This window comes from Charadrius vociferus, unplaced genomic scaffold (genome assembly GCF_000708025.1).
Source record: "Charadrius vociferus isolate BGI_N301 unplaced genomic scaffold, ASM70802v2 scaffold301, whole genome shotgun sequence".
NCBI classification, from domain to species: domain Eukaryota; kingdom Metazoa; phylum Chordata; class Aves; order Charadriiformes; family Charadriidae; genus Charadrius; species Charadrius vociferus.
Window position 1 is genome coordinate 1707714 of NW_009646842.1, and position 16328 is coordinate 1724041.

The 16328-nt window shown below is 39.2% G+C and overlaps 1 protein-coding gene across 1 annotated transcript in view; it reads left to right on the forward strand.

Moving 5' to 3' along the window:
- The window catches only part of MAN1A2 (mannosidase, alpha, class 1A, member 2), a 141631-nt gene that overhangs the window by 77711 nt on the left and 47592 nt on the right, over positions 1 to 16328 (forward strand). Inside the window, exon 6 of the mRNA XM_009892633.1 lies at positions 14432 to 14526. Coding sequence (XP_009890935.1) covers positions 14432 to 14526 — 95 coding nt within the window. The remainder of the gene's footprint in view (positions 1 to 14431; positions 14527 to 16328) is intronic.

Consider the following 16328-nt stretch of genomic DNA (forward strand, 5'->3'; position numbering starts at 1 on the left):
GTCCAGAGATGGATAGAGGGTAAGTTGTTGAGTGGAGTACATGGCTGTGCTTGAGAAACAGCACCAAGTAAGGAAAACAAAGTGAATATTATTCACTGTTCTGTGATAGTGGCAGGAGGACACTTACACCATTATGACAAAGTGTTCTTGTCTGCTGCTGATTTATTAATACAATAAAAAGGATAGCTTATTGTTCTATTTTTGTTGAACAAAGTTATTTATGGTATTTGCAATATAAAAAAAGACTAATGATTCACTGTGTTTACCTTTGCCAGCCTTAGGTATAAAGCAGTTCCTTTACATGATTGTCTTTCTCATCTTTATAAACACCATCAAAATGACATGTCTTTCTGGGCAAGATAATAATATAATTCGCATGGATAAATCCAGCCTGAAATCTGTCATTTAAAATAGAGAGCGAGGGCTGTTAAGTACTTGATACTTTATTAGCAGATAATCAAACTAATCCTTTCCAGGAAACTGACAGGCAGCATTTCTTCTGTTCAGGAAAACTCCTTAGTAAAATTATGGAGCCTATGGATATCCCCAGTAACTCACCTAAATATATAAAGTATAAGTCTTCATTAAGCAAGACAACGTATTTTGTGAACTGGTTTCACAGAAGTCTTGACTGTATCTATGAAAGTGCTTATCTAAATTAAGTTTTCAGGGGTTTAAAATCTTGGAAGAGAACAGCATTGTGAATGTCCTATCCAGTAAAGATGAGATTTCAGTTTGTTGCCAGGAGATGTGCTGCTTATTCATAAGTAGTCGTGACAGCTCACTGGTCTCTAACAGGACACAGCCTGAAAAAAATATTTTTTTTCCTTGAGTTTTAAAGCATTGTCACTGCTCGCGGTGGTGCAGATTGTAATCCTTGTGCAGTTTCTGTTTACCAGGCTTGTACTAAATGTTTTCCTGACTGGCAAATGACGTTTAGCCCAATTTATTGCTGCATCTTGGTACTGCATGGCACCCAAAGAGGAAGAAAGGGGGGGAAACTGACTTCATGGTAGTTTTGTTTCCTCTAAGCCTCATTGGAAATAGGTTTGCCTATTGGTATAACACGCTTTAAACTGGTGGAAATAAAGTACAAGCTGTTTTAGCAATAGAAAGTATAACTGTGCAGTAATGACCAAAGAGTGAGTTGTAAGAGTGGTTATGTTCGTGTAGAGGGCTATAAAAGCTAAGAAAGAATAGATCCTTTTAACTACTTGCATGCCATGTATCTTCAGATGACCATGTCTATTAGTTTTTGGCTCCCTCTTCAGTAGTGTAACAGTCATACTGATGCTGATGGGCAGCAATGACAGCAAGCACAGTATCTTACTTGTTATTTTTCTAGACATTCATTTATTGGCTCTACTGTTGACACAGTAACACTAATTTCTACCCACTGAGTTTTCCTATGTTCTTTCCTCCTACGTTAGCATCAGCACTGAAGGTTTTCATGCTTGATCTGATCCAGAGGAGGTATGGCATTCTTTTTCGTCAACTGAAAACACAGTTCCTCCAGTAGGATTATTTTTTTTTTTAATTTTAAAACAAAGCAAAAATGCAACTCCAGACATTATAGCATCTTTGGCTGGTTTTGCCTTTTGGAACTTGTTTTCATTCAGTGCTAACTATTATGTTTCCCTCTGAAAAAGGAGTTTGAATATTAAAAACTGTTTAGACAAGAACAGGTACTGGGAGAGAAAAATGAAATAAATGCCACAAATGCTACAAAAAAACTGCTATGCAAACCCACTAAAAAATAGCAAAAACACTAGTAAAAGTCATGTTGCCTCTAATGATGTGTTCACTTATTACATGATAAAGATGGTGAACTCTTCCAGTCTATTAGGAACCAAGAAGACGCTAAGCTGTCTGCAAGAGTACTGTCTTAATATTTATGAATTGGATAATCAGCTGAAAAATCTTTAAAGAAATGACCAAGAAGCTCTCTAACCTATTAACATTATTTTTTTTTTTTCCATTCAAAATATAAAATTGCAGGTAAGTGCCTAAACCAAAAGAAGACAACTACGTCCATGTTCAGAAAAGGTCATTTAAGGTGACCTAGGTACCTGTGAGCCAGTTAGTCTTGACTTCACTCCTCCTCCCTATCCCAGAAATTAATGCAATTAATGGAAAATAAGAGATCATCAATATAGTAGGGATTGACAATAAAAGTATTCTTCTAAGAATTTATAGCTGACTGCAGATTTGCTGATGTTGAGATCGCAAGTAAATATGAAACTCTGGGGAAATTCAATCAATTGGTCAACGTGGCGTGCATAAATGAAGTCCATTTTAATGTTGCCAAAGGTACAGGTGTAAGTTGTAAGAAAAAGCCAGGAATCCACGTAGGCCAGACCAGCATGGGAACAGAACAAGGCAATATGTTTTGAGTAGCTGTGGCTTCAAGAGTATGTGGAACAAAAGGCAAGCAGCTCAGTTTGAACTCTTGGTATGAAATCCTGTGGCAAAAGACCCATAAACATTTGGATTTATTAACAGAAGTTTTGAATACAGGGAGGAATTTATTTCTGTTTAAGTCGTTAATAAAGGGTCACTGTTGGTATACTGGAAACGTCTTGGTAGTCATGTTCTTAAAAGTATGTGTAAAAACAGCAGAAGTGTAGAAAAATTACAAAAAGATAGAGGACTGATGGTTATGATTCCTGGACATATGAATACTCAGTATGTTGTATATGACTCAGTCCAGACATGTCTCTGGAAGAAACGTTTCTCTTAAATGCTACTTACTGACAGAGACACAAAAGGTGGCTTGGTGATTATGCTTTATTTTATACAGAAGGTCAACTTGTTGCTCTGTGGAGCCTTTTTGATTTTTGTTTCTGTGGCATAAAAGAAGCAAATTTTTGTCTTATTTCTGGCCCTAGGCTCTATAAATTATGCTGCAGGAATTTAGGGTGTTTATCTTAGCATTTTTCAAAATAAATGTCTTTTTTCAAGTGCCTTGCAGAATTTATGCAACTATGAAGATTCAGTGCTTACTAATTCATTGCTCATAGCTTTTGTTTGCCAACTAATTTTCTGTCAGAACTTGGTCCTAATATATGTATTAACTGTAGATAAGCTAAATATGTCTGTAAATCTGTGAAAACAAGCCAGTTCATCCATTTAAAAAAAAACCCCAAACACAAAGCGCTATTGACTCACTTTCATCAGGTACAATGTAATGAAATGTAATTTGCATCTGACATTGTGTAAAGGATATGTGTTTGAAGATGTAAAAGCTATGTGGTTTTTTAAATTATTTTTTCTAGACTGTCTGATTATTGCATTGTAATCTGTTGCATCATACCAATGGGAGGAGGGAGGCTGTGTGTGTAATTAGTGCACATAGTGTGAAACAATATGTAATTTCATCTCTGTTTAACTTTTTGGTAAAGGCAAATACAGTCTAAAGGAGACTGAGTAATCTCTGGCAAAGTCTAAAGGGGAAATCAAGATTAATTTAAAATGGAAAGCTTGGCAGTACATTCAACAGAAACACGAGACAGAGGAATAACTGAGAAAGAAAGTGGAAATTGATACAATGTAAGCACAGAGCTGAAGGACAAAAAAGATGACATGGCAGGGAAAAATACATGGGAAATGAAGGAGATATTTGACATGAGTGGAGAATGCGTTAGGAGCAGGTGTTACCAAAAAAAGCCAGTGTCGAGAGTGATTAATAATCAGAGAAGGTAGGTAATTTTTATTGCATGAAAGGGATTCTCGCAAGACTTGTAAGTATAGCGCACACAGCTTAATTACTTGACTTTAGAACCATTTCTTAGGGTTCCTAATACACATTTTCCTTCTTAAAAACCACAGAGACACTAGATCGTTAGTTGGGTTGGGACCTTGAGGAACATAATGCAGTCTGTTACTCAACTCAGTAGAACAATTAGTAGTAGCAAAATGCCAAGGATCACTGATTAATAAAAAATAAATTAAAAAAAGAAAACACAAAAAATCACCAACACAAGATTCATTTTTTATTTGCTTTGCCTGAGTGTGTTTGGCTACAAAGGCACATTAGAGTCAGTTCTACGACTGAAGAATATGGAGATGGGAAAGCATTCTTCCCCTGTCAGAGTCCCCAAGATGTACCTCATACTCCTGTTCCTTACAGCTACACTCTTGGCTCTCCTTCCGTGGTCCCTTGTTATGTCTTGTCTTCTTTAGCCCTCCATTCATTCACTGCCCTTCCTCCTCCTGATGCCTTTTGTTTCTTCCCTTCAGCTCCGATTCGTGCTCTCTTCTTTTAACAACTTCTCCCTGGCACTTCACCTTGTATGAGGAGGGGGGACTGGAAGCCCTATCTTGTACCAGTTTTGCTTCCTTGCTGGCAAAGCTCCATACTGATCTTCTGTCCCTGGATGGCTCTTTTGTCTGGTTTCCTGATGGCCATTCAGATTAATCTTTCTCCATTCCCTTTTTCCACGTTCTTTAAATCAGTCTTTCTTGCTGCCAGCAACTAGTGGGAGAACATTTAAGCCAGATGCCAGACATTGTCCGTGCTCTCACATCTGGTTCCCTGTGCTGCAGTCGTTCCCGCAGCAAGAAGAAATCACATGAAAGCAGGGTCTTTTAAAAGCCCACTTAGAACCTTGGAGCGTGCTTAGGCATGAGCGATCATGATTAGTATGTTGTGCAAATTCGAGATTATTGCTTCTAGTCCTGCAACAATTTGTTTACAGACGTAACTAATCTGGCAGGTTAATACTGCTTATGCAGGGAAACTTACAGTCAAGAATCAGAGAGACGAAAAGAAGGAAAGATAAAGCACAAAAATTGCCTGGGCTGAAAGCAACTTTCTAATAATAATAAAAGAAGAGAAAATTAACTCAAAACTGTCATGGGTTTTGGCTCAGTTAGGCAGGATGAGAAACAGTGCATTGTATCTTCCTGGAATGATCAGATCAAGGAGGCATTTATATGCCAGATATTCATCACATCATCACATTTCTTCTGAATTGTAAGTGATCTGTGATGTTGGCTGACTGGTGTAAAGTGCCTCAGATTTGAAGGCCCTTTAAAAATGGAGAATGTGTAACTTTTCTACTCAGATATGCATGAAACCCATGCCAAGGAAGCTGATACGACTATTGAAATGAACGGAAATTGTGCAGTTTAATTGACATATTATTAGCCAGTGCCAGGTAGTTTAAATGTGATTAGCTGGGTTGTCCACTGCATGCCAATTTTTTATGTTTAGCTCTTCTACAGCAAAAGATTCAAATATTTCTAATAAGCTAATACATGCACAAACTTTCTCATGTGGATTTTTCAAAAATATCAACAGTGTGAAACCAATGAATATTTCATTAGATCCTAAGATGCCTCAGTCAACAGTAACTAGATTCCTCATGTCTGTTGTCCAGGAAAGCAGCTTTGGAAAACTTTAGTAACAGATAAAGATAGTATCACTTAAGAATTCTGCTTGCAAATCTTTCTCTGCTGATGGTAGAAAACCACCATGGTATTTATTATCTTGTATCTAAGAATCAGCATTTGAACATAAAATTGCTAATTTGTAAATAGGGAAATTTGTATTCAACCAGATAATATCTGCTTTATCTGTATTTAACTGATGCAGTTCAAGTATTTTTCTGTGTTTATTTTTCTGCTCATTTGTAGACTGGAGTTTGTAGTTTAACAATATAATCAGATAGGGATTTTAATGCTTTTCAGTAAAACTCTAACTTGGGAACTACCAATAGGATAGTTTTCTTGGGTTGTCTAGTCCATGCAGATCAGTTGATGTGATGGGGTAATTTCTTGCCATCTATTTTGCCAGTGCTTTAGCTGTCTTTGTATTCCATATTCTAAAAAACCCTGACCTTTATTTTTAACTCAGAACAGTCCAGAACCTCATGGAAAGAGGAGATCTGGAGACTTGGGTGTATGAATGGACATGTGCAGCCATGTGAGCTGTACTGAGCTTTTTGTTTCAGAAGTAGAATGCAGTTTTTTTCCTTGAAGTCAGGATAATTCTGATACACTTCATTAGAAGTTTTTTACAAGCTGAATCTCCGAATCTCTAGACAGAGATAATAAGTATAGCTAGGCTTGTGTAGCCATGATATTTAGATCAGAGGCGACTGTTACATCACCTAATTTCATGCATCATCTGAAACTGGACAGCCTTTCTTCCCTTCCTGCCATTCTTTCAAATTGTCAGCAGTAGCATATCTTTCAGGGAGGTATCCAGTGTTACTTTCTTTTGTAAAAGTATTTGTAGAACTCTCATGTGTGGTGTTACTGGCTAAAGAAAATGTCAGCCTAGTCTGCATGTTTTGAAAACTAAGGGAGTTTCAGAAAATCTCTTTACAGAGGCATTTTTCTTTTAGTGCAAAAAACCTGGTTTGACTTTAGAAATCTTTAAAGGGAAGAGATTCCTGGATCAGAATGGATGCAGGAGGAGGCAGTCATAAATTCTCATAAATGTTGACTCTGAGTTTCCTGAATTGGTAATGTTTTGGGTTTTTTTTGTTTTGGTATGGGTGTTTTGGTTTGGTTTTTTATTTGAAAGAAGGAACATTTCATGAAGCATTTGTTGGCTTGTGAAATGAGTAAATCAGTGAGTTATGCAATATTTATGGATGAAGTACTATCTGCTTTATCCTGTTGTTCTTGAGAGACGAGAATTCTCATAGCACAGGAGGGCTCTGCAGCAACAGTTGCATGAACAGAAGTAACCGGTCCTGGACTTCCATCAGGGTGAATTTGGCAGTGTTTAACATTTTGGAGACTTTCAGAATTAAAGAATTAAGCCAAATTTCTTTCTCTCTGCCTATGTAAATCTGTGGGTACCAGCTGCACGCCTTCCAGAAGTGTAGTAGCCTAAAAGGCTAAGGTTTACATGAGTATCATTGGACACCAAAGCTAATGCACAAGATGCATGGGTCACCCTTAGGTGGCTTCAAAAAGAGCAAGAAGGAGGACCCAGGGAACTACCGGCTGGTCAGCATTACCTGAATCCCTGGGAAGGTGATGGAGCAGCTAATTCTGGAAACTATTCCCCGGCCCAGGAACAGCAAGGTGACTGGGAAGTCATCAACCCTGATAACCTATGATGAAATGACTGGCTTGGGAGATGAAGAGATGTCACTGGATGTTGTCTACCTAGACGTTGGTAAGGCTTTTAGCACTGTCTCCCGTAAGATCCTCACAAAGAAGCTGGTGAAATATTGTCCAGATGAGCAGATAGTGAGGTGGATTGAAAAGTGGCTGAACAGCTGGGCCCAGACAGTGGTGATGGTCAGTGGGGCAAGATGTAGTTGGAGGCTAGTAACTAGGGGTGTACCCCAGGTGTCAATCCTGTTCAACATCTTCATTAATGATATGGATGGTGGAACAGAATTCAGCAAATTTGCTAATTACACAAAACTGGGAGGAGTGGTTGATATGCCAGAGAATCATGCTGCCACCCCGAGGGACCTCAGCAGACTGGAAAAATGGGCTGACAGGAACCTCATGCGGTTCAACGAGGGCAAGTGCAAAGTCCTGCATCTGGGGAGGAACAACCACATACACCAATACATGCTGGAGGTCAACCATCTGGAAAGCAGCTTTGCAGGAAAGTGGTGGACACCAATTTCACTATGAGCCAGTAGTGTGCTCCTGCTACAGGGGAAGCGAATGATACCCTGGGCTGCTTTAGGAGAAGTGTTGTCAGCAGATCAAGGGTGGCGATCCTTCCCTTTTATTCAGCAGTGGTGCATCCATGCATGGAGTGCTGTGTCCAGTTCTGGGCTTCCCAGTACAAGAGATATGGACATACTGGAGGGAGTCCCGCAAATGGCCACAAGGATGGTTAAGGGAGCGGAGCATCTCTCATCTGAGGAAAGGCTGAAAGAGCTGGGACTGTTTAGCCTGGACAAGAGAAGTCTCGGGAGGGAGCTCATCAACGTGTACACGTATCTGAAGGGAGGAAGTAAAGAAAGCACAGTCAATTGACACCATAACCATTTTAAGTTGACACCATAGTTCACCTTCAGGTTGTTTCCTGCTTTTTTGAGTCTGGTCTTAGACTGCTGAGATGGGTTTAGATTTTTCACTTCCATTTTATATTTTTTTCTGTCATGGAGAAGGTAATATAAATTCACAGAGCATTCCTTTGCAGGTTAAGTCTTCTCTTGTTTAAAGACTTCAGTCTTTTAGAAATGCTAAATATTGTTCATCGAGTACTTTGGTAATCATTAAAGCTCACCAAAGACAGCAACAGTACCTTAGCTATGGCACTGTCTTTAGAGTATCTGCAAACGTTCCTTCCTTGAACATCTGCTATAACTCGAGAGGCCCACGGTGCTGAAGAGATGCTGTTGTATTTATGTAATTCTACATCATTCTACCACTATAGGTGGTGTGGTTTGTAGCTGCCTTGCTAAATCTCACATGAACGTGGATTTACATTCTCCAGGACCAATTCTAGATTTGACATACCTCTTCAGTCATCACTCAGAAACATCTTTAGAATATAGCTGAAGTGTTCTTCCATTCTCAGTTCATGCTATGATAGGTGAAATGTTACCAGAATCTTATTGCATTTCCCTCAACTCACAAGGTGCCTTTGTAATTAAATCCCTGGAATCTATTAGAAGTAAATATGTAAAGAGGGAGTAATTTCTTCACTTCTTGGTAGCAGGATGGCCCCCACTTGCAGTGGGGAATGCCCTAGGAACACTGTAAAACCCAGGAGTTCCCAGTCTTGAAGAAAATGTGTTGAACCTAGAGGTGTTCATCTGGCATGCAGACATTTTCTTCCTATGCATAAGTTATATATATACACACATAGGCAACAAAACAGCAATGCTTATTAAGCTAGTTTTTTGGTGTGGTTGTTTTTTGTGGGTTTTTTTTTTTGTGACAGTACTGCTTATCTTGATTTTCAGCAGTAAATCACACAACTAGCCCCTATCTCTGCTCAGGCAGAAAGTCCGATCTGACAAGTTGAGCTTTAAATTGGTGGTTAACCACAAAAGGGCAGCGAAGAGCTCACTGCTGCACATTGAACTCTGAAGGTAGAAAGACAACTATTCTAGATTGGGCCAAGAAATACTGAATATTTTCCTCAAGGGTCTGACTCTAGTACTGCTGTCAGGTGCTCTGTTTTTTTTGAGTCTGCATTCAGTAATTAGATATGTCTGCCTCGTCATCTTTGTGCTTAGTATTCAAAGGAAACGTGTGCAGAATTTGGTAGTAATAGTAGTACTGACAGTGAGAGTACTACATTTTCGTGAACTTGTGCAGTGTATCTTTTTTGTCTGATGTTTTTTTGAGGATCAAAGGTTATCAAACCTACAGAACCAGCCACATTGCATGACCATGGACACTCACTAGTTAATAACTCTCAGATTAAGCAGAAATCTGGTGTTTACTGTTTAAGAAGAATGACTCAAAGACTGATCTATGCACATAAATGAAAGAGATTCTTTATTTGTATAAAATATCTATAATCCCCCTCATAGTGAGGTACAGGGGCCGTTCGAGGCTGTTTGCCATTCGGAGTGCTGGAAGGGAACACCTAACAACAGTATTAGCATAATATAGTCTTCTAAGAGTTGCAGGCATGCATCTCGGCAGTCACTGGATACTTCAATAAGGCTTCTGAAGAATCGTCTTAATCTTTAAGGCCTTCTCCGCTGAATGTGTTGGCCTTACTTGGATTAATAGGCTTAGGAGCAAGCTTTCATATTGTGTGGTGGGTGGCAGGTTCGATATGTTAACCATCAATTCAATGGATGAAAATGATTCAGGCCCAGCTGGTCTCCTCTGCACACTAGTTTGTAGATACTGATTGATTTCCTTGTAACGAGGGATCCACTTACCCAATTTGGGCCTTAGGTTTTGCTTTTTCTGCTAATTTTCACTCTCTCCCCTTCTAGCTGTTAACAGCTTGATTTGTGTTTGATATAGGGAAAAAAAATCCTTTCATTGCTTTACAGCATTTGCAGAAGAAGCATTAGCCTACCAAAGGCGCTGTAAATTGATGGATTTAGTGTATTAGATTTTGCCGTGTTAGGTGGAAATACTTCTCCAAGTCCACGGTGGCTTCTGAAACTTTTCTGAAAAAATGTCTGTATTTTGAGAATGGACAGATCAGCTACCCTGGGATTAATACACATGTTTACCTAGAACAGTATTTTTGCATCTTCAAAATAGGATGTCTTGCTAGAGCTGTTATGGGGTCTTTACTTTAAGAAGACTGTGATCAGTTACCTCCACATCTTAAGGCCACTATATGCTAAATTCTGTAATTAATGCAAAATGTGAATGCACATTTGAAAAAGATTGAGTTATTGTCATGGTTTCAGCTGGGATGGAGTTAACTTCTTTTACTAGCAGCTGGTATGGTGCTATCTTTTGGATTTGGGAGGAGAAATAGGGTTGATAGCGCATTCGTGGTGTTGGTGGGTGCTAAGCAGTCAGGGCCTTTTCTGCTCCTCACACCGCCCCGCCAGCGGGGGCTGGGAGTGCACAAAAAGTTGGGAGGAGACACAGCTGGGACAGCTGACCCCAACTGACCAAAGGGATATTCCATGCCATATGATGTCATGCTCAGTATATAACGCTGGGGGAAGAAGAAGGAAGGGGGGGATGTTTGGAGTGATGGCATTTGTCTTCCTGTTACACGTGAGCTCTGCTTTCCTGGGGGTAGCTGGACACCTGCCTGCCCATGGGAAGCAGCGAATGAATACTTCGTTTTACTTTGCTTGCATACGCAGCTTTTGCTTTACCTATTAAATTGTCTTTACCTCAGCCCATGAGTTTTTCCTCACTTTTGCTCTTCTGATTCTCTTCCACATCCCACCATGGAGGAGTGAGAGCGTGGCTGACGTGGTCCTAGCTGCTGGCTGGGGTTAAACCATGACAGTTATCCTGCAGGAACAGCGCTGCTTTGACAGCTGCTGTCTTTGTGGTTTCTGTGACTCCCTCTCTGTTATAGGGTACTATACTTTAGAGCTTGTGCTAGCAAAGAAACTTGAGGGCGGATAGTCTTTATGCACCAGTTACAAAGATGCTGTGTTGGGTCTACAGAGTAGGTACAAGGCCCTGAGAGAGGCAAAAAACTTTCTTCTTATGTGTGTGGAATGTGCACAAGCTGTTTGATTAATTGGCAATATGGCTAGAAGGAGCAGTAAGGAAGCTGCATAGTTCTCAGTTATTCTTCTGTTCCCTGGCAGAGTCAAACCATATCACTCTTCATAGTTGCAGATGTTGTACAGTGCAATTTTAAAAGCTGTAGTGATGACTCTGCAGCAATCACAGTCGTGTTTCATTATTAATTATCACCAGCTTTTTCTTAATAACTAACTTTCCCTTGCTCCATTTTGGTGTTACTTTGAATTCTCTGTGTCCATGGAAAAATTATTATTCCCTTTTCCTTTTACGTACCTAAAAGTCATTATCTTGTCCTCTCTTGAATATCTTTTCTCTGCACTAAATAACCCTAACTCTTTCACTGTTTCCTAATGAGCTTTATTTTCAAGGCATCCGTTCATTTTTTGTTTTTCTCTGTTCTTCTTGCTTGTATGTTTCTTGAAATGAATTGTCTGTCAACAGGGAACTGCCAAGGCTGAAATAGAATCTATCAGTTCAACCTGTTTTTAAAAAATAAAGATACTTACTATATGATAAGTAACCATGTTGTCTGATGCCAGCACGTTATTTAAAAGCCAGACACTGATGCATTTACTGTTGCTTTTAAGGTAAATCTGAAACTTACTAAAAGAAGTCACTTCAGTGAGCTCAGCAGAGCACTCTGGTCACATCTGCAGCCTGCCATAAAAGGCATCTCATTCACCACTGGTTGCTACATTTCTTTCTCTTCCCTACATCTCTCCAAATATGCTCCTCTGGTCACTTTTCTCTGATAAAAACCTATGCAGCTGTCTCTCAGTTCTCACTCCAGTCTGCGTAAGTAAACACTGTACCAAGCACTAAGTGGTTTTGTTATCCAGAAGCAGCAGTGAGATGGGACTGAGATGGCATTAATAGCAAGTAAAGGCATGTCTTCAGCTGATTTTTTTAAGTGTTTCCTTGGAGTCAGTCTTGGATGAGAAGGTTATAGAGGTAAAGTTTTACCTTCTGGTGCTGAATCAGTGGTATGTAGGGTCCTCAACCCAGCAGAGGTGACAAGAGGGCACCTCTAATCACAGCAAGTTTTTGCAGCTACTGCAAACACGGTGGTCTGAACTCATGCTGAACTGGCTGGCACAGTGGCTGCCTTGCTTTAACTCTACTTGTTTAGATTTTTGTACGTTTATATCAGCTTAACCTTTCCTTTATGCACTCTTACTAAAAACTGCATCCAATATTATAGTTTGTTCCCCAGATCATCACAGTACATTTCAAATTCATTAAAAGCTGGATAGTGGTACATAAATACTTAGCCATTAAGAATATTCTTCTAGTGAGAGTGTTTCTAGGGATGTTGTCCCATTAAATATTCTTATACTAATGTTTCAGTACCTTTTATTAATGAATAAGACAATAGCACTTTTAGACATAAGTCATAGCGCTTTCAGAGGATCCAAAAGCTGAAGCTAAACAAATTCATGCCATAAATGTCTATCCAAACTATGTACCATTTAACTGAGTGTCATCATTCTTTTCTGGATTAGGTATTGAAGCTTGTCTGCACTGTAGAGGAACTCCCTTTAGATGACTCCCTACAGATAGTTCTGTCTGGTCTTGACCCATCTACTATTTCAAAATCTAAAAGTTCAGCATGAATTTTTGACACCTATTTATAGATGCAAATCAGGTACTTTATATGTAACTGGGCCAAGGTAGAGCTTTTATTTCTCTTCAGAGTTTCTCTTTCCCCAGTTACCATAGACTCCACCTGTATTATACCTCTTACTTATACTATGCCTTCCTATTTTGACTTGGTCCTTTATTCTAGGTCAGAGTGTTATCTGAATTTTACTGCTAAATTTCTGCATGTTTTCTCAAAGACTGTCTCTTGTCTGTAGCTTTGTTAAAAATCCTTCAAGCCATATTGCCTCTGTTACTTCACAATTCTATCAAATCATATTCTGAGATATCCTCTTTTTCAGTTTAGACATATCCCATCTTAGAATTCATTTAGAGTACTTCTGTAAAAGTTCTTTTTCCTGGCTCATTGCTTTCAGATCCACCTCCATCTCTCCATGCTCCACTGCATCAAATACAATTAGATGTCATCTTTAATATTCTTTTCTGGTTTATTTTATGTCTCACTAGTCTTCTTCTCAAATATTAAGATATTGATCTTTTCCCACCTTCACGTGAAAAATGAGGATGCTCTTGATTGCATATTTTTCAGCTACTTTTCAGCTTGCTTCTCCAGTGAGCATCTCTTCTGTTTTCCTCCTGTAGACTTTACAAAAGGGATAAACCCTTTTTGTAAAGGCAACAGAGTTGTCTTGTAGTCCTTCTTAAAACCCTTATTCTTCTCGATTACAGACTATTGGTCAGGTAGTTGATAATGTTTCTATTGTATGTCCATGTTGTGTATGTTGTTTTGGGGCATGGTAGCTCTTTTTGCTACATGTTTGTGCAGTGCTTCAAACTGATGAATAATGTTATCTCCAAACTAAGAAGATACCTTTGCAGAAATGTAGTGAATACTGACAACGAGTTGATTAAAATGCATTCTAGCAACTAGCTGATAATAACAGTTTTACATCATGGGGATCTACCAAATATGCCTTTCTGGAAAAGATGGTTCCTACAGGCTTAGAAGGAACTTTCTCCCAGTTGCTCATTTAACTAACAAACATTAGGCTCTGAACATATTTATGTTCCAAAATTAAGTAGGAACAACACTAGAAATGAAAGAGATTTCCTTCTGTTAGTAATTTCTGTGAGTAATCAGACTTGAGAGGGAAGATTAAGCCTATAATTATTTTTCTTATGCATTATCAATGAAGGAAAAGCTCCAGGAAACTGAATATATATGGTTTTGCATAGAAAGTGTTCATAAAAGAACAGGAACTCTGTCTGCACTATAAATATATATCGTTAAAAAGATATTGGAAGTTTGTAAAAGTTAAAATAGTTATGTGGGGGAGTTGTCTCTTGATTTTTAGCAACAAAGTATAAAGTATGGTTTAAAGACTGCTTTAGAAAGCACTTGAAATTCCTAATATTGGTGGAGGGAGGTGGGAGGAGAATTGATATTCTTCTTTAATAGGAACCTAAGCACTATTGCTGGAGTGCATGGAAGGAAAGAAATGAAAATTACAAGTTTTCTTTTCGTGTTCAAATCTTAATGAAATTTATAAAGTGAACAAGTGAAAAATAAATGATAAGTTAATGTATTTTTACAATGTAAAGCTTTTCTAATACAAAGAGGTGGGTGAGGCAAGGAAATTTCAGTCTTTATAGTTCTTGGAGATAAATCAGACTTTGTAACTATTTGCAATTGATCCTACTATCTTAGGTTTTCAAGATCAAAGCCGTGCAATTGGCAGGAAAACTTCTTCCAGCCTTCAACACACCTACGGGTATACCATGGGCAATGGTGAATCTGAAAAGGTAATGAATTTTCTTTTGTGGGGAAGCATGTTCCTCCCCCTCCCTCCAACTTAAAATTAGTAATGGCATATGTCAGGTTTTTTAGTTAGTGGAACTGTAGAAGACGCTGACCAGTTGGCATTACTGGTACTTCAGAATAATTTCCGTTGAAAAAATTCTGCCTCATTAACTGCAGTACATTCTGACCATGGCTTTTATCTCCTGATTCAACATGACATTGGAACATACTCAGTGTATTATGCCATGTATTGCCCTAGAGCTTAATTATTGGTTCTTTAGTCATTAAAGAACCTATTAAAAACCAAAATTGTTTGCAGGCCGTGTTTGAACATACTGGGGTTTATGTACTGTGTGAGCTGTGTGTTACCTTTAGAAGACTCAAAATTTTTGAGAAGATGATGGGACTCTGAAGATATTAATTCATTTTATAGTTCAGCTTAGGTATAAAGGCTAGTGTGCTGAAGTCCACTATGGTCCATGGAGATGAAGAGGCTCCTTTAGATGGCTGTTCAGGTCAGACACTGAATTAGATGGCCTGCATTGCCCTGCGGAAGAGAATCGCTTTGTCTAATTTATCTTGTAGTGCTTGTTCAATGGTGGGATTTCCCTCTGAGTTTGAGAGAACATTTTTGATGCAAGCCACTTTATAAATTTTTGTTATGTTCTTAAACAGCAGCTGAATTGGGATGCACGTCTAGATTGTGTGTACACTTAAGAATTCAGGATAGTAAATATCAGAGTTTTTGAATTGTTTTAAACTGTTTCCCTTTAGGATAGATATTTGTTGTGCTTTGTTAGACTGCAAAGAGGTTTAGGACTACTTTGAGAGCATTAGCCTACATGCCTTTTTTTGATCAGAACATGATCCTCATTTTGCTGTCACTCCTTGGGTGAAGACCATGGAGCTGTGGTTTGCCCTTCTGTTGGCCCAGGGTCTCACCACCCTTGCCTGGTTTTGTCTGCTTTGCCTGTGCTGCACTTGCCGCATACTTTGGGCCTCTGTACAATTAATATGATTGAGTTAAACTTCCTTATGCACTTTCTGCACAGCATTATGGTTTACTCAGTCTTGTGTTCTTCCTGCGGTTTCATACAGCTTGAAATTCCTCTGTGCATGGGTTTGTTTGGTTTTGCTTTGTTTAGCCCAGGCCTGCCCTTTGATTCCAGTATGTTTGAGTGGCCCGGGTGGCGCTACTCCTCGGGCAGCACGGGCATCTCGTTCACTGGCTTGAGCAACATAGACGGCGAGGATTAAGGAACTGCAAGCAGTAGACACGTGGATATTTACCAGTAAAACATGTAGGTCGGGCATCAGAGCACAGTCAGGAAGGCAGGCCCAGGGAGGAGGATTTGCAGTAGGCGGAGGGGAAAGGATTGGAGTGCCAGAAATTTCCTGGGTGCTGGTATTGTTTATGCATTTACTGTGTCAGTGTCTTGGTAATGTACAGAACCAGCTGGCATTACAGCAGTGACAGAAAATAGTGGCTGGCATGCCAGGGGGCAGTGACGGTAGCAGGTGTGTATGACAATACTTACGGTGAGGCTGACATGCAGTAAAAGCCAAGACCTGAGAGAAATATTTGGAACGTTGTCGACTTGTGTTTTATTAGCTTTTGTATTCACAATTAAACACTTAATTTTCTCTTTTTATGACAGCTGTACCAAAAAAAACCCTGAGACAAGCTATGATTCTGTCTCTCTACACTCTGTAATAAACAGTGGTTACTGTACTTTAAAAGGTGGTGTTCTATCTAAGGTCAGAGCTACAAATGCTGCCCCATTACCAATATTTTTCCTTTATA